Below are 16,566 nucleotides of genomic sequence, written 5' to 3'. Positions count from 1 at the left end.
CCCAGGATACGGTTGGCTTTCTGGGCTGCAAGCACACACTGAAACCGGCTCATGTTCATTTTCTCATCGACCAGCACCCCCAAGTCCTTCTCCGCAGGGCTGCTCTGAATCTCTTCTCTGCCCAGCCTGTAGCTGTGGCTGGGATTGCTCCGACCCAGGTGTAGGACCTTGCACTTGGCATGGTTGATCTAAAGATTAAAGTCAGAGAGAACCACAGATCTCTTCAGATCCGATTTTGATGTGGTGGGGGCTATATTTCATCCCAGCCTGTTAAGCCTGTGGTGCCCTTGGCAAAGTAATGCATTTTTCAGAGCAGCAGCAATTTTGGACCCAAGAATGCATCAAGGTGGAGACCTTCCCACTTCCCTGATCTGCTCCTGTGGTTGATCACCCTGGTGGAAATACAATCTTCCTTGCCTGGTTTTTCCTTGCAGGCAGTAGTTTTGTCTTCTCTTTCTACCAGCAAGTACTCATTTATCTTCTGATAACTCACATCTTACCACCTGATGGTGGCACATCAGCCCTCTGTCACCAGCTCACAGGGAGCCATCTCTCTGTGTAGCAGGATTTCAGTTGACTTTACAGTATATTTGTTTGGGCTTGGTTGCAGCCTATGGCACTGCCCAGTTGGTGCAGCTGATCATTTTGCCACTGTGTTAGTTGGCAATCCATCCTTGACTTCCTCTGATCATGAGAACATGCTTCTTACACCAAATCTCTTATAGATGCTGGAGATCCTGTAGATGTTGTTGCTACTCAAAGCTAAGTATAAAATAACCAGCCTGCCTTAAGGCTGCATGGAGCGGTGCCAGCACCCTTTGCAGTGAGATCTGTCCTCAGCTGCTCCCCTCCTGCCTCTGCTGTGTGCTGGGAATGGTGCAGAGCATCGCTGCTGCTGTGCCCAAGTGAGCATCCTGCTTGGAGAGCTGCAGGGCTCAGTGCTGCCTATGCAGCCAGGGCACCTATGCCCAGGACCACACAGCAGGGATGGCTGGGGCTGCACCCAGGTCTGCATCAGCACAGCTAGGCAGGTTCTGGTGTCTGGGAGCTCTCACCCACTCCCTGGCCAGCGAGCATCACTCATGTGTGTGCTCCCAGTTGCAGGTAGGATTTCCCCACTGGGGTTGCAGGCATAGCCATGCAGCCCCAACAGGGAACCACACTGGCATGGACCTGTGGGGGCACTGTGGTGGCCTCCCCTGACCAGGAGCCTCAGGGCAGACTGGGTGAGCAGGGCCTTGCCAGGCAGAAGATGCAGGACTGACCTTTGGTGGTGGCACAGCCAGCGCTGTCCCCTACCTCCTTCCTTACCTGAGTTGGATGCAACAGTCCTTGAGCTCCCCACCACACCTGCTCCAGCCAGAGTCCTAGAGTCCCATGGAGGACACGAGCTTGGCATCTTCCATCCCTGGTGGGCAGGCACTGACTGCTCCTCTCTAAACCTGGTGCCTGGCCAAGCTCACATGCCTTTTCCAAAGCTGGAGGCTCTTCTCCACCGGGCTTATGGTCTGGGAAGAGGTGGTGGTGCCAGACACAAGGCCTTGATCTGTTTGCTCTGGAGATCTGCAGGAGCTGGCAGTGCAGCCCCCCACTGTCCCCTGTCTGCTGGCAAAGTGGGGTTTGGTGTCCCTTCCATGTCTGCCTGCCTCTGAAGAACTGGACGCAGAAGAGTTTGCTCTGAAGACCTGTCTGGGGTCTCCCAAAGCCACCGTGGAGAAGAACCCGATGTCCTTTATGTGGCGGCCTGCAGGACAACCCTTGCAGGAGAGCCAGTGCCTACCTCTGCAGTGCCTGCTGCAGCAGAGGATGTGAGGGTATGTTTGAAAGCATTTAAAGACCTGTCCCCATCCCAGAACGTGTGAGCAGAGCTGCTCTGGCAGGAGTAAAAGGCCCCTGAGCTGAAGCGCAGGGTTCCTGGTGCTGGGGAAGAGCACTGGGACCTTGCTAATGGGAGAAGCTGCACAGGGCCCCATCTCATGGGGTGAACATCTCTCTCTGAATTAGACATGTACAAGTGTGCTCAGGTGGGCTTGCACTCCGTGCTCCCTTAATGGAGTTGTCTTATGGGAAGGAGGCCTCCCAGTACTGGCACACTTCCTCTGTGGCACTGATGGAGAGAGGAGCAGATACTGCAGTGAGTCTGCAGGAGAGCTTGAGGGGCTCTGCCTGCCCTGGGTCTGGTTTGGCCAGGAGAAGCACCCTGCAGGTAGGTGTCAACCTGAGCGTGTTGGGAGACTCTTGTGCCAGCTGAACAGTCTTGCAGTGTGCAGGACTCAGGTTTAAACCCTTGGGTGGGCATGGTGAAGGAACCTGCAGCTGAGTGGTATCTTGGGGGTCAGTTGCCCTTGTATGCTGCTGGGGAGAGGCTTGGGGTCACCACTCCAGAGCCCACTGCCCCAACAGCCTCCCATGGCTAGGACTGCAGTGTCTTTTGCAAGCATTTGTCTGGAGTGGGCCAACTGAACAGCAACAGCCACGATGAGTAGATGTGTTTCTAGACCATTGACCAGGCACTAGCTACCCTTCCAGTGTTGGTGCTAGCACGTCAAGAGGGCTGGTGCACACAGTCTGTGTATACATACACACAGGTATAAGTGGCCCCTGATCGCCCCTGTGAAGGTCTTCACTTGTATCTGGTGTGCCAGATCTGCCTGTATAGTGATGCTTCAGTAGCCAAACCTGAGTCCTCTCTTTCAGTGTGTGTAGGGTCAGAAAGGAGATGGGGCAACCCTGAAACCTGCAACTCAGCTTCTTGTCTCCAGCATATGTTCTCTGCATTGGGCAGATGGCCGTTGGCTTTCCCTGTTGAAGAAGGGGTGGGAAATTGGTCTATTTTGTTCCAAGTAGAGACCATGGCTGTGGGCAGATGGCCATGCATCCTGGGTGGTGCTGGCTAAAAGCTGTCACTGCTTTTATCTGAGGGGAGCAGTCTCAGTGGTCAGTATTGGCCCCGCACACAGCTCAGCCCAAAGGCTGCCTGCCTGGTATCCTGCTCTTTGTGCTCCAGGCACAGAGCAGGGCCACTGGCTGCTGTCCCCAGTGCCACAGCGACAGCAGGGCAGGGGGCATGGCTGCCATCCCCAGTGCTGGCCTGCAGCAGTGGGTATGGTGACGTGGTGAGGGCACAGATGTGGCTGCCTTACATAGCAGGATCGCTGTGGCAGGGCTGAAACCCTTCCCATGGAGTGGAAGGTTCAGGCTGAAACATTTCTGTCCAGTAACAGTCCCTATACCAGCACAGGGTGAGACAAGCCACTGCACGAGATGCCACAGCTTGGGGTGTACCCAACAGCAGTGCTTGGCCCCTAACAGGGTTGGTGGGATCACATAACAAAGTGTTTCTGATCTCAAGAGTTGCTGCTCAGGAACCAAGCAACGCTGGCATCTCCTTGTCGTTTGTGCCCAAGCAGAGTGAGCTGCTGGCCCAGTCTGGGGTTACCAATTGAGCCAGTTGCTGTGACCCCATGGATGCCAGTGTCTTCAAGAGGAGAGCAGCAAAGCACACACGTGGCTGGTCTCTGCGTGGCCACTGCCTGGTTCTGGCGGGACAGGCGCCGTGTCCCATCTCTCTCCAAAGTGTTTGTGTGCATAGTGCCCACTGTGGCATTTATCCTTGCGTCTTGGGGTTGGTAGACTCTGAGTGTAGCAAACTGCCTGGCTGTTTGACACTTTTGGGGAGGGTGGGGAGAAGTGATGGTTTCCTGCTGTACTGTGTGAATCTGCTGTTTACCCTGGCTGTGCACAGGTAAGTGTGCATCCAGGCAGAGGCTGTCTGGGGCACTGGGTTCCTCGGAGGCTTTCCTGGCTGCCTCTGCAGCGCTGGGTTTATGCTGCTTGTCTGTGTGCCTTGCAGGCTCTGAAAAGGAAGCCGGACCTCTTCCTGTGTAGCAACCTGGATGTCAAAGCAGTGTTTCAGTGTGGTGAGTACCACGCTCCAAATCACTCTGCAGAGAAGCCAGGCCCACTCCTCTGGAGCTGGGCACAGACCAGCCAGGGGCAGGGGACCATAGGACTGATTTGGGACGGCATGTAGGGTTTCTGGCTGCTAACCTGAGCAATTTCTGCCTTCAGGTGTCCTTTCACTCAAGTTCCCAGAGGCCCCAACAGTCAAAGCATCCTGTGGCTTTTTTGTGAGTATCGTGGCATCGTATAGTCCCCCAAGAGCTGGGAGAGCAGGAGAAGGGCTGAAGGTTGGGTATGGAGCCTGCTGTGGCACTGATCGGGCTGGGCTCTGTGTTGCAGACAGAGCTGCTGCCCCGCTGCGGAGAGATCGCCCCCGTGGGACAGGTCGTGCATGAGAATGGCAAAGTGCTGCTGCAGGCAGTGCTGGAGGTGAGAGACTCCGGGGTCACAGAGCTTTGGGCTCTGTTCCTGAGCAGCATCCTTGCTGAGCTGTGATCGGGCAGCCCAGCAGTATGGGTGGGTGCAGGCAGGGTGACAGGGTCTGTCTGCTCTGTGGCAGGGTGTCGGTGGCCAGGCTTCCCGCAGCCTCATGGATCACTTTGCAGAAATCCTCTTTGCCTTGAACAAGCATTGCTTCAGCTACCTGAGCGTCTGGATCAAGGAAGCCATGCAGGAGGATGGCTTCCCCTCGGCTCGTGTCAGCGCTGAGCAGAAGGAGACCTTCAGTCAGCAGATCCTCAGGTTTGTGTGCCCTCACTGTGGCAGCTGTGTCGCGCAGGATGTGGTGGGCCTGACCCCCTCTGTGTGGCCTCATGCATCCCTCCTGTTTCATGTTTGTCCTCTCCCTCCGTCTTAGCAGAGAGCGTGTGAACAAGCGGCGAGTGAAGGAGATGGTGAAGGAGTTCACCCTGCTGTGCCGAGGGCTGCATGGCACAGAGTACACAGCAGACTACTGAGCAACTGGCCAGGACCGTGGACAATTTGCCTGGACCAGCTCTTCCCTGCAAGGAAGTCCCCTCATCCGCCCCACCCTGCTGCAGTACGGCTCATAGAATAACCCTCCACCTAGAATTAACCCACTCAGGACGCTCCTCAGCTAGATTTGGTGGCCGCATCTCGTTGTCAGCATCTTTGTTCCCCCCAGCATGTTCCCCCCTCGCAGGGGACAGGAGTGCCGGCTGCAGGAGGCGGCAGCAGGGAGGAGGAAGCCTGGGCAGGACTGCCCCGCACCCGGGCTACCAGCCCTTCCCTGGCACTTCCCCGTGGGTGCCTGTGCCCGCAGCGGGGAGGCTGCCCCTGTGCCCGTGGTAGTGGCTGGCTGGGCAGGGGGGGTTTGCCCCCTGCTTTTATTTGTATGTGTGTGGTTGGGAGGGGGGAGGCCCTGCACCTAATTATATTAAGAATATTTCTATGTTGTGGCTGTCATTATTGTGGTGACTGGACTTTGCCTGCCTCTTGCCTCTGGGATGGAGGCTAGTGGAGGTGCCTGTATCAAGGCTGGGGTGCCTCAAAGCCTCCTGTCCCTCCTGGCTAATGGGAGGGATGCAAAAGCAGCCCATACATGCTTCCCATGCTCTCCTGCCTGGCACGGAGTAGGAACAGTCCTGCCCATGTGAAAGGGGTGACGCTCCATCCCCACTGAATATGGGATCCTCCCTGCAGTACAGTATGTGTGTGCCCCACTCCTCCTCAGCTCAGGTGAGGGGCTTGCTCAGTCAGTCTTCTCCCCCTTGCCTTACTTAACTCCCCAGCCCAGCTTGTGAACCGGCTTTCATTTCTGGGCGATCCCACATCTGGGCTTCTGTTCTCTTGGCCTGGTTTTAGCTGACGCTCCCAGAGTGGGCTAGGGGATGTCAACAATCTGTGTTTTCACTCTGGGACACCTGGTATTACTTCCATGTTCCTCATCCCATGGTTTATTCTCGGACTCACAAGTCCTTTTCAGTTCAGATTCAGTTAGCAACTGTAGCCTACAAAAGCTTCGCTCCCTGGTGCTACAGGCTCGTGTGGAGCAGTGACCTTTCCATGTAGGACCAAAGCTGCCCTGCACTGGGGAGCCCTTGAGGCTGTGTCTGGGCAAAGCACCTTGCCTGGCCCTGCTGCTGTGAGCACCAGGGTGGTGCTGGCATCCTCAGGAACACAGGCAACTCCTGCTCTCCCACCACGGTACTACTGACTGAAGGCTGCATCCAGCACAGGGCCAGGTGGTGGCAGACCCAGACTCCTGTGAGACCCCATCGGTCCAACACATGGTGGCAGGCTGTGCTTGGGCTCCCACATGGCCCTGCTCCTGGCTGGCTGTCAACGCTGCTACCAGATCAGGACTGCTCACGCCCCTCGTCCTCATAGGCAATGGCAATCCCTCGTCGGCCCTGCACAGCCTTGGAAACGGGTGTCTGTCCCAGCTGTTGCTCCAAGCCCCACCAGCTGCGGGACTCCAGGAAGGAGGCTGTGAGGAGACAGAAAGGGAATTGTTACTGGGAGCAGAGAAGGCAGCACTACACCTGCACTGGGGCTCAGCCCCAGCATGAAATCGAATCACAAACCAGCAGGGCTGATCTCTGCAAGAGCATTTGTCTGGTCCCTGCAGGCTAGGGCAGTGCTGGGGGGCAGCTGTGAGGCTGGGGGGTCGCAGAGGTGGGTGGCACGCATCTCCCCCGTGATCAGTGAGACATCAGGAACGGCCTCCGCTGCAGGAATGGCTGGTGGGAGCTCAACGTGTGCACAGGCACCTGCCAGAAAACAGTAACGTTAGCCTGGTGCTCACATCTATCCTCTGGCCAGCGCAGGAACTGCAGCCTCCACGCAGGGAAGCAAGGCAGGATGTGTCCCAGGAGGGTACTGGGAAGCTGGTTTTAGCTATTACCTGGCAGCAGGTCTCGGAAGTCAGTGAGGTAATTCCCTGTCCATTCACGAGCTGGATTACAGGCCAGTTCCAGCTCATAGGGGGTTACAATAGGCCGGTAGAAGTCACTAGAGTCTAGCAAGGAGTTCTGAGCACAGGCCACCAGGACAAAGACATCCACCTCCAGGAAGTTAGCCAACTTGGCAGGGTTTGGCTTCCCCACAGCCAGTGTGTAGCTGCGCTTGCCAGCCCGGCGCAGCAGCTCCCGGAGGTGCTGCAGCACATCCAGGTAGCCTGCCACACCAAGGGTGCCCACCAGGATGCCCACCACTCGGGCATCCCGGGCCCGCTCCACCAGGTAGAGCCGTCGCATCAGGGCACGGTTGACATTGAGGGTCTCCCTGCGGCCACAGCTGGTGGTGGGGTCAAAGGAGCTGAAGGAGCAGCGATTCCAGGTCAGCATGAAGTTGGTAAGGGTCAGGCCCTCGGTGCCCACATAGAACATGGCACAGTCCTGCAGCCCTCCTGGTGCCTCCACCAGGAACTGGCGACCAAACTGCCGCTGCTCCCCAGGCAGTGCAGGGGCAGGAGGGTCTCCATACACCACCCTGGAGAAGACGATATTGGGATACTCGGGGCACAACTCCTGCTCCAGTTCACCTGAAGGAAGACAGGAGTGAGAATAAAGCATGTCCACAGATCCAACCCACAGATGGGACAGCAGATCGGGCGAGAGGAGGGAAATCAACCCTGACAGCGTGGCCCGCTTGCCTGCCCCCCTTGCGGCAGCTCTGCAGAGAGCAGAGCAGCGCCAGAGGCATCCTCCCTGACCCCGAACACTCACCCATGGCATGGGCATAGACCACATCGCTCAGCACCACCACACGGCTCTGCCGGTCGGCGTAGAGCTCCCGAAAGGCCTCTGCGCAACGCCCGATATCCAGGGGTTGTTTCCCGAAGATGTGCAGCACAGGGAGCTTCCTGCAGGGGCTGAGGCAGGCCGGGCCGTAGTGCAGCACTGCCTCGGCACACGCGTGCTCCGCAGCCACTTCGTCCACGCAGCAGCTGTGGGGAGAACCCGGTGTCAGACCGGCTCTGTACCGCCGAGCTCTTCCCACTCCGGCCCTTGGCCCTGCCAGGCAAGGGGCGCGCACCCCGTTCCTGCCCGCAGAGGACTGCCGGGACCCCGCACTGCCCCACACCGACCTGCCGTACGTGGTGTCTCCTAGGACATACACCTCAGCCCCGGTCTCCGCCTCCATCCGGGCCGCCACCGTCGCCGCGTCCGCCAGGAGCTCGTCCGGCAACTGGAGGGCGACCTGGGGAAGGGGGAACGGGGGTGAGGCAGCAGGAAGGGGAGACCCGCTGCCCCCGGCCTCCTCCTCCCCCGGCCCCTCTCACCTTGCGGAACCCGCCGCCCCGTACGAAGGCTGCGGCCCGGCCCATCTCGTAGAAGCCGTCGAGGTCGCCCCGCGGTGCCGATGGTGCCGCCGCCGGGCCCAGCTCCCGCCTCAGCACGGCCTCCCCGTCGCTGCTGAAGGCCGTTGCCATGGCGCCGCGGAGCCGGGCGCGCCACACGAGCGCCTCTGAGCCTGCTTCCGGGAGAAGGCCCCGCCCTCCCCGTCCGCGGAAATCCCGCCCCTGGTAAAGCGGAGCCTATCGCGCCTCACGGCATGGCGGAGGAGGAGAAGAGAAGCCAATGGGAAGTGGCGTTTTTTCGCGGTGTGTTATGGTCTATGTAGTTCCCTTGCAGCTGTCAGGCCCGGCAACCAATAAGCGGGCGCGATAGAGGCGGTAACGTCACACTACTCCCGCCCGGGCGCTGCGGTTCCGTTCACGTGTGCCGCGTGGGTCAGGTGACACGCGCGCTCCGGCCCGCTCGGCCCCGCTCTGTCCGTCCGGTCGGTCCCGTCCTGCACCGCCGCCGCCGCCGCCACCATGACGGGGCTCGCGTTGCTGTACTCGGGGCTCGGCCTCGCCTTCTGGACCACGATGTTGGGCGTCGGTCAGCGCCGGGGCTGGGGTCACCGACAGCGGGGGGTCGCGGGGACGGGTTGTGGGGCGGGTTTTGTGGGGTAAGAGGGGGTCTGGGCACTGAGGTTCGGGCTCGGAGAGGGGCTGTGGTGTGCAAAAGGAAGGGGGAAGCGGAGTGCGCAGCGCTGACAGGCCCCCGGTGGTCGAACTACTCACGGGAGGAGATGGGAGGGCTGGCCTGTGGCACCGGCGCGCTGCTGTGGGGCTCCTCAGGCTGCATGTCACCCCATGGTGCTCTCGGCTGCTTCCTTGGGGGGGTTGGACCCCCAGCAGTGACGTGTAAATGCCAGGCACCCTTGCACATGCGGCTTTCAGTGCTCTGAGGCTGTCCGGCTTGAGCAGCCCATCTGCTTCTCTGTGTATGTGAGAGGAGGACGGTGCTGGTGCCAGTCAAGCGTTTGGTTTGGGTTTGGCAGACCATAGGAGGTAAAGGCAGGTGCTTGTTTCTCTAGGCTGTGACAGTGGATGTCTCCTGGGTTTGCCTCCTGCTTTGCCACAGCATTAAGTAAAGGTGCAGTTTTGTCCGGATAATTGCAGACCTGGTGTGTGGCTGTGCTGCAGTTTGTGGCAGCCCAGGCTTTGCTGCTGATCCCATTGGGCACAGGGGCACTGAGGACTGCCTGTGGGGTAGTGGATAGATTCTGTGCTGCAGCTGCTGGTTATTTCCTCTTTCAGTGCAGCCAGGCAGAGGCTGAGGAGACGTTGGCTCCTGCCTCAGTGTTTGGGTGAGGGGAGAGAGCGAGTCAGGAGCGGAGTGTGTCTCACTCCCTCATGTTTCCAGGGCCTGGCGAACCCAGTGCCGGTGTCAGGGCTGCCTTACTGGGTGCTCTGAATCATGGGCTCACACCAGTGTAAACTTGGCTGTTGGAAAATCTCAACAAACTGAGCACAGATATTCTTAACTTCCCCTTCCCTGCTCTAATCCCTTTGTAGAGAAGGCATGAGCAGGAAGTGGTCTTGCTCGATGCACTGTTGCAGTGGTGTTTCTTCAGTGCTTTCTCTCCTTGTCCTGAGCCCTACTTTGGTGCTCTGGTCCTGTTGCCCTGACTCTTTTCTGTCCTTATGGCTACAGGGCTGGGAGCCAGAACTCACAGGAAAGTGTCTTTCACGCTGTTCCTCTTGTATATGAATCCAAGGCTGCACTTGCTCTTGAAGAGGTATAAGATGCCCTCAGGATCTGCCCTGAGCTGGTTGTAGCTCTTCTTTGCTACTCCTGGGGAGTGAGGGCAGCTGGGGCTGGTTGGGTTCAGTTCCTGCTCCACCAGCCAAGCAGCAAAGCTAAAACACAAGTCACAGGTTGGCCAGGCCCAGCATGGTAGAGATCACCCCTGAAGGTCACCAGACGTGCAGGCTGGGATGTGGCTTCCCTCAATGCTCCCTCTTCATGGTGGCACTGTTTCTCCTTTGTGTGCATCACTGCAGGGGTGGGGGCACCCTGATTCTGCTCCGGGAGGAGTGACGAGCATCACCACTTCCCATTTCTGGGCCAGCTCACCCAGCAGTGCTTGTATGTTGTGATGGGGGTGTTGAGCCCCTAGTGTGAGGTGTAACACACAGGGATGATGGGGACAGGTCTCCCTATGCTGCACTGCCAAGGCCCTCACATGGGATGAGTTGTCCTGCAGGGCATGTTTTGTAGCCTCTTTGCTGCTTTTAAGCATGTCAGAAGTCCCCCATTTCATCTTTTCTTGGCTGTGCGCAGGGCTGGTATCACACAGGCACTGGCTCTGGTCGGCAATGGTAAAGCCGTCTCTTCGCCCTCCTTATCTGGTGTGGAGCAGAGAGTGCCAATGCTGCCTGTGCTTATTTGTCCCTTAGGGCTGGGTCACCATCTCTTTCCCAGCTGTGCACAGTGAGCAATGTGAAGAGCAAGTGTCTCTTCTGGTCTATAGCTGGTTTTCCAGCTCAAGAGCTCAGAGCAAGGCAGGGTTTTGGTGCACTTTGTGCTTAGGCTGTGCAGCAATGCTGGGTGTGACTCCCAGCTGCTATTCAGCATGGGAAAGGAGCACTCAGGGTACAGCAGGGCAAGCTGTCCTTGTATCCGTTCCTGGAGAGGAAGAGCTTGTCTGGGTTTCTCAGGGCTGTGCTTTGGTGTCTTCCTGCCTGTGTTGGAATATGATTTATCTGGAACTGACTAACCCTGGGGGGAATGCTGAGGGCAACAGGCATGTCTTGAATGTCCACAGTCTTGGAAATGTGGGTGCTGGGGGGCAGCTGCAGCTTCTGGTGTTGATGGGATCCTGGATGAATGGCACAGACCATGGTGTGATGGTGATGGAGCAGCATGTGATGGTCAGTCAGGGCACAGAGAAGAGCTCACAGCTGGTCACCATGTGCCATGGCTCTCCAGCAGAGTTCAGCCGTTGGGTGATGTGGATGGAGGCCATGTTGGAGCTCAGGGCTGTGGGTTTGTCATCACCAAAACCAGGACAGGGTTGCCCTTGAACCCAGGTAGCCCTGCACAGCCTCTGGGTGCTCAGCAGGGTCAGGGAACAATGGGTGCAACAACCACCGTGATCCTCTGCTGGGTGAGGACTGGAGTATCACAGTGGGCTCTTGTAATATCACATGTCTGGGCTGTCTCTGTCCTGAGCTGATGTGGGAGTGCTGGGATCAATGGGTTTGGATTCGGGGGGCAGGGACAGACAGACAGACACCCTTCCTCACAGCTCTGTGTGCCTGAGCCAGTCTTTCCAGTAGCCCATATGCATGCTGTGTTGTGCTCCTGGGCCTCTGCTATGGCAATTCAGAGGTGTGGGAGGAAACAGCAGTGCCAGGAGGTCGCGGGTGCCTGTGTGAAGGTTTCTGTGTCACTCTTGCTTTCCAGGGATCTGCTACACAATATTTGACCTGGGCTTCCGCTTCGATGTGGCCTGGTGAGTTCCCTGTGAATACTGTTATCCTCAGGGCTGTGTGAGGAGATGGGCAGTGTTGGCAGTGCCTGCAGGGAACAGCACTTGCTTTAGAGCAACAGGAATGGTCATGCATCACGGGGCAATAAGAGCTATAGTGAACGGTGCCTCTGCTCTGTGTGAGGCAAGATAGATGCAGCACGTGTATGTGTGGTTGGCTCCATACAGGGTCCTGGTGCAGCCATTACTGCCTTTCCCAGCCCAGGCTTCCCCTTCACAGTGAAATTCTGGGAGGAAGATCTCAGTCCATGTGGGCAGTCTGCTGGTTGGTAGAGAATGACTCTCGTGTCCACTGTCTGGCAATAGCCAAGCCATTGTGGGCTGCATGACTGAGTGGGGGGCACCTGTTTTGGGGCTGTGCAGCATGACTAAGGGGCTCATCCTGTGTGCTAACTCGGGGCACTTCTTCCTTTCCAGGTTCCTGACGGAGACCTCACCCTTCATGTGGTCCAACCTGGGCATTGGCCTGGCCATCTCCCTGTCAGTGGTGGGAGCTGCCTGGTGAGTGGGGCTGGCTCTTCAGCAGGCTCCTGCTGTCCCACCTCAGTAGGTGTGCATACACTGTGGTTTTCCCACAGCAGAGAAGGGGCAGAACAGCATGTGCATGCAAGGGTGTGGAGCTGTGTGGGTCATCACAGCAGTGGGGCCAGGTTGCTATGCTCCTGGGATGTCTCAGCAGATCACCTTACAGATGGCAGCACGGATGCAGGGACAACCTTGGCTCTCTCTGGAAGCCCAGGCCATGCGGTGGTGGCTCTTGTGCCCCAGCAGTTCTGCTGGTGTAGATGGTGGAGCTTGGGATCACTTGTACCCTGGGGTTGGACAGGTCAAGTCTGCAGTGTCCTGCAGCTGCATGCCCTGTTCTTTGCTCAGCTGGAAGATCCTGGTTTCCCTATTGAATCTTTCTGCAAGTGCCAGATCCTCTGCCAACCACCCTTCTCTGCTACAGGGGGATTTACATCACTGGTTCCAGCATCATTGGTGGTGGAGTCAAAGCCCCTCGGATCAAAACCAAGAACCTGGTGAGGTAAGCACAGACCTGGAGTTCATGCTCATGCTATGCCTGAGTAGGGCAGGTCCCAGCCTGGTGCAGAGGCTCCTGTCCTATCTAGCTGGGTGCTGCTGGCAGACTGTTCCTTGCTGAGCTGCTGATGCTGTTTGCTGTCCAAACAAAGAGCCATAAAGGAGCCAGAGTGCTGCCTTGAAGAGTCACTGTGTGATATCATGCAGTGAATAAGCCCAGTGTGTTCAAAACAAACACCCTGAGATCACACTTCCTGCCCCAGGAGAGGGTTCCCCTGGCCAGACCTTGCACAGCCTTTCCCCTAAGGAGCAGAAGGGGGCTGGTGGAGGGCAAGGCTCCCCAGGCCTGGTTCCCACAGGGCTGTTGCTGCTTATTCAGGTGGCACAGTGTGACCAGCACCCAGCCTTTCTGTTTGGCAGCTCCCCCTTGTTTGAGTGGAAAGCAGTGGGTAGGCTGCACTGCCTTTCTGCCCTTGGTAGCAGTGGGGAAGGCTTAGATATGGCTGTGGGGGCTCTGGCTGCTGGCTGGCTGGGCATGAAGTGGTGGGGGCTGCTCTGGGACATTGTGCTTAGGCTTTACCTTTCTCCCCCAGCATCATTTTCTGCGAGGCCGTGGCCATCTATGGGATCATCATGGCAATTGTCATCAGTAACATGGCTGAGGTATGGGCTGCCCCTGTGGGCCACAGTGGGAATGGGCAACTGGGCACAGACCAGTGTTGTGAGCACTGGTCTTGTGGCAGCTTTGGGCACTGTCGTGGCACTGCAGGCCCTTGGGTTGGTGGTCTGTGCGGTGGTCCTTGTGTATGCTAAAGAGTGGGTTGGGGAGCACACACAAGGCAGGTGTCATGAAGCCACTCAGGGACATGGATGCAGGGGCCAGCTCTGGCCAAAATGCAGTGGCCTTGTGCTGTATGGGGAACAGGGACCTCTCCCAGACACCATGAGCTTGCCATTAACCCAGCCCCGTTGCTTTCTCTCAGCCTTTCACTGCAGTCATCCCAGAGGAGATTGGAGCCAGGAACTATCATGCAGGTAAGGACTGCTTGGTCACTGTGAACATTATGACACCCTGACTGTCACTTTCCGACCCACCTACTGTAGGTGTCTGAAGGACAAGTGACTCCTCTGCCAAAAAGTGGCTTTTTAATTGCCTTCTCAAGGCAATCCTGCACCCTGCTGGGTGCTGTCACTTTCTGTTCTGGAGCTGCGGGAGCCAGGATGCAGCCAGGGGGACACTGCTGGGGCTTGGCAGTTCTGGCTCTCCCATCACCTGGAGGCAGAGCTGCTGCAGCATGCCCCAGGCACAGGTAGAAGGGGGTTACCCCCTGCTCTCACATTGTTTCTCTCTCACAGGTTTCTCCATGTTTGGGGCTGGCCTGACTGTGGGGTTGTGCAATCTCTTCTGTGGGGTCTGTGTGGGCATCGTGGGCAGCGGGGCTGCCCTGGCTGATGCCCAGAACGCCAGCCTCTTCGTCAAGATCCTGATTGTGGAGATCTTTGGCAGTGCCATAGGACTGTTTGGGGTCATCGTTGCTATCCTGCAGGTACCCGCCTCCTGGGGCCACCAGGCTTATATGAGCATAAGGTGCCTGTCACCCTGAGTGCTCTTCAGCTCCAGGGAGACACCCTAGGCTCCAGCATCATGCTCTGCACTGGGACAGGGAGGCTGCTTGCAGGGTTTGGGGTGGCACAGCTCTTTCCACAGTGTGTTGTGCCTGTATGCAGTAGTGTGAACTTTCGATGGTCCCTCTGAGCAACTGCCACTGAGTGTGTCACCTTGGGTGTGCCCTGTGTGATGCTTATGTCTTAACAGTGAGGTGATAAGCTGTCTGCAGCTTCTGGATGGTCCTGATGCTTGGGTGGAACTGGGGTGCTGGGCTAGGGCGTGTGGGGTGCAGCCTAACCTCTTTTCTGTTTTTTTTTTCTTCCTAGACATCTAAAGTAAAAATGGGCAACTGAGCCCAGTCGCACCCAGCCTGTCCCAGCCCACCCCAAGAGGTGCTGTATATACTTATTTAATGTTTCTATCCTTGACTGGGGTGGGAGCTGCGCGGCGGTGGGAGCAGGAGCCTGGCTGTGTAGAGCCCCTTCCCGCCAGCCCATCGGCCCGTCGGAAGAAACAAACTTCTCTGTGTGACAAATCCTGCCCCAGCAGCCTGGGCCCTGCTGCTGCGTGTCCCCGGTGTGTGTAGAACCTACCACCAGTGCAGTTCTGTGTCCGTGAAATAAATAATGGTTCTCGTCCAAGGATGCTGCTCCTCCTCTGCCCTGTGCACACCTGGGAGGCTTACAGGGAGCAAGTGCTGATTCAGGCTGTCCTGCTCAAGGTTCCCCTCTGGCAGAGTTCCTGCTCTGCTCCAGGAGCCTGGTGGTGCCCTCCCTGTGTGGGGTTAACCCTGCTGCCTGCTCAGCCCTCTCTGGGCTGTGGGAACTCTGCTTTGTGGGAAAGCTCTGCTTTGCTGCCCAGAGCAGGTAGGAGGCTGCTGGAGCAGGCATCGGGCAGCTCCACGCTGCTTCTGCCAGGCTCCTACCAGCACTGGCACTGCCCCACACAAGGAGTGCTGGAGCCACAGGCACAAGCTGGTTTGGGCTTTTGGCTCCCATCCAGGTAATTTAGCACACAGTGTCCATAGCCCCATTGTGTAGCTTGGGAGCACCAGAAGGACAGAGGAGCAAAGATCTTGCCTCTTCCAAGGCTGTCCTCCAGCCATCAGCTCCCTCATGTGACTGCTGGGTGCCCGGGCTCCCCATTCTGCTGTGTCTCTCAGTCCTGGGGAGCCCTTGGCACTGAGGTCCTGGGGTGGGGATGCTTTGTGCTCCTCTGCTTCCCTCTCCCTGGCTGCGGTGAGTACAGCATGGGGAAGTGGCTGTGGAGAGCTGGGCCTGCAGCTCATCTGCTGCTTGGGGGAAGGGAAGAACAAGGTGCTCCTGCCTCCGCTCTGCAGAGAGCCTGGAGCTGATGCTTCTGTGGTCTGCTGTATCCAGCACAAGCCCTCATCCTGCTGTGCTGCCAGAACACCTTTGCAGGGGAGGCATTGATCCTCAGTGCTGAGTGCTGCTGCAGAATGGATACGCACCTGGAGCTGCCCATCTCTTTTCCCACTTGGATGTGACAGGCTGGGGCAGCGGTGGGGCTGCTGGAGCCGTGGAAGGGTTTGCTCACGGCTGCTGATTTTTGCCCTTGGGTTAGGACAGCATGACCTCTCTGAAGTCTGCTGGCTCTGCTCCACATTGTCCTGCATGTTTCGGGATAGCAGTGTGTTTCAGCCCTGGGTGTGGGGAAGACTGCTGGGGCAAACCAGAGCACTGCTCCTGCTGGCTGTCCTCTAGGGCTGGAGGCTGTGAGAGCAGCTCCATGTGCCCCACATAATGGCAGGGACATAAGCTGGGCCCTGCCTGCTCAGAAGAAAGGGTGTTGGGTGTTTTGCTCATCCCATGCGAGGCCCGTACCCTCCTCCTCTGGCATTGCTGCTGCTGCAGGCCAGGAACACCTGAAGGCCCTGCGAGCTGCAATCTCATCAGACCCACAGCAGGCTCATGGGGCTGTATTCAGGAATGAGGTGCCTGTGCTGGTGGTATAAAGCTGCTCTATGGGTTAATCATCTTCCTGGTTACAAGCTGCCTTGAAAGGCTTACCTACTTGTTTCTCGGGGGTGGGTCTTGCCTTGTCCTGCTTTGGCTTTATAGAAATCCACCCACTGTCAGAAATCTCCCTCTCTGAGGTGCTTTTGAGCCCTCCAAATCTCACCTGTATCACAGCCAGAGCAGGCTCCAGACTTGCCCACGGACCTCTTATGAGGGCATGAGACCTACCAGGGCAGGGCTCATGGCATCTGAGGTAGCCCA

At 57.7% G+C, this 16,566-nt stretch overlaps 3 protein-coding genes across 6 annotated transcripts in view; 2 read left to right on the top strand and 1 right to left on the bottom strand.

Moving 5' to 3' along the window:
- IPO13 (importin 13) overlaps window positions 1–5,314 on the top strand; it is a 31,544-nt gene extending 26,230 nt beyond the window's left edge. The window contains exons 16-20 of one of the 3 annotated variants that reach the window (XM_061345016.1): window positions 3,854–3,920; window positions 4,072–4,130; window positions 4,243–4,332; window positions 4,463–4,644; window positions 4,760–5,314. In XM_061345016.1, the coding sequence (XP_061201000.1) occupies window positions 3,854–3,920; window positions 4,072–4,130; window positions 4,243–4,332; window positions 4,463–4,644; window positions 4,760–4,859 (498 nt within the window). In that variant the 3' untranslated portion in view covers window positions 4,860–5,314. Of the gene's footprint in view, window positions 1–3,853; window positions 3,921–4,071; window positions 4,131–4,242; window positions 4,333–4,462; window positions 4,645–4,759 lie in introns of those variants that run through there. The other 2 variants (XM_061345017.1, XR_009724168.1) reach the window with 2 other exon arrangements.
- Window positions 5,315–5,467: 153 nt separating this feature from the next.
- On the bottom strand, window positions 5,468–8,342 carry DPH2 (diphthamide biosynthesis 2). Of its 2 annotated transcripts, XM_061345019.1 has the most exons (6): window positions 8,150–8,342; window positions 7,955–8,067; window positions 7,593–7,813; window positions 6,770–7,408; window positions 6,450–6,635; window positions 5,468–6,352 (listed from the first exon to the last, which is right to left on the bottom strand). In XM_061345019.1, exons 1-6 carry the CDS (start codon window positions 8,297–8,299, stop codon window positions 6,222–6,224), a joined length of 1,440 nt encoding a protein of 479 aa, XP_061201003.1. In that variant the 5' UTR covers window positions 8,300–8,342; the 3' UTR covers window positions 5,468–6,221. The 2 variants fall into 2 exon arrangements, with proteins under 2 accessions (XP_061201003.1, XP_061201002.1); XM_061345018.1 differs by having other exon boundaries at window positions 7,593–8,067.
- Window positions 8,343–8,635: 293 nt separating this feature from the next.
- Window positions 8,636–14,967, top strand: ATP6V0B (ATPase H+ transporting V0 subunit b). Its single transcript, XM_061345022.1, has 8 exons — window positions 8,636–8,753; window positions 11,610–11,658; window positions 12,112–12,195; window positions 12,644–12,721; window positions 13,311–13,380; window positions 13,701–13,752; window positions 14,074–14,264; window positions 14,653–14,967. The coding sequence occupies exons 1-8, from the start codon at window positions 8,687–8,689 to the stop codon at window positions 14,677–14,679; spliced, it is 618 nt and encodes a 205-aa protein (XP_061201006.1). The 5' UTR covers window positions 8,636–8,686; the 3' UTR covers window positions 14,680–14,967.
- The last annotated feature ends 1,599 nt before the right edge of the window (window positions 14,968–16,566 follow it).

The sequence above is a fragment of the Neopsephotus bourkii genome, unplaced genomic scaffold, assembly GCF_033783945.1.
Source record: "Neopsephotus bourkii isolate Nb327-2 ecotype Australia unplaced genomic scaffold, CSIRO-AGI_Nbou_v1 NB_234, whole genome shotgun sequence".
Lineage (NCBI taxonomy): Eukaryota > Metazoa > Chordata > Aves > Psittaciformes > Psittacidae > Neopsephotus > Neopsephotus bourkii.
Note: the sequence above shows the minus strand (reverse complement) of the source record. Positions and strands in the feature narration are given on the sequence as shown.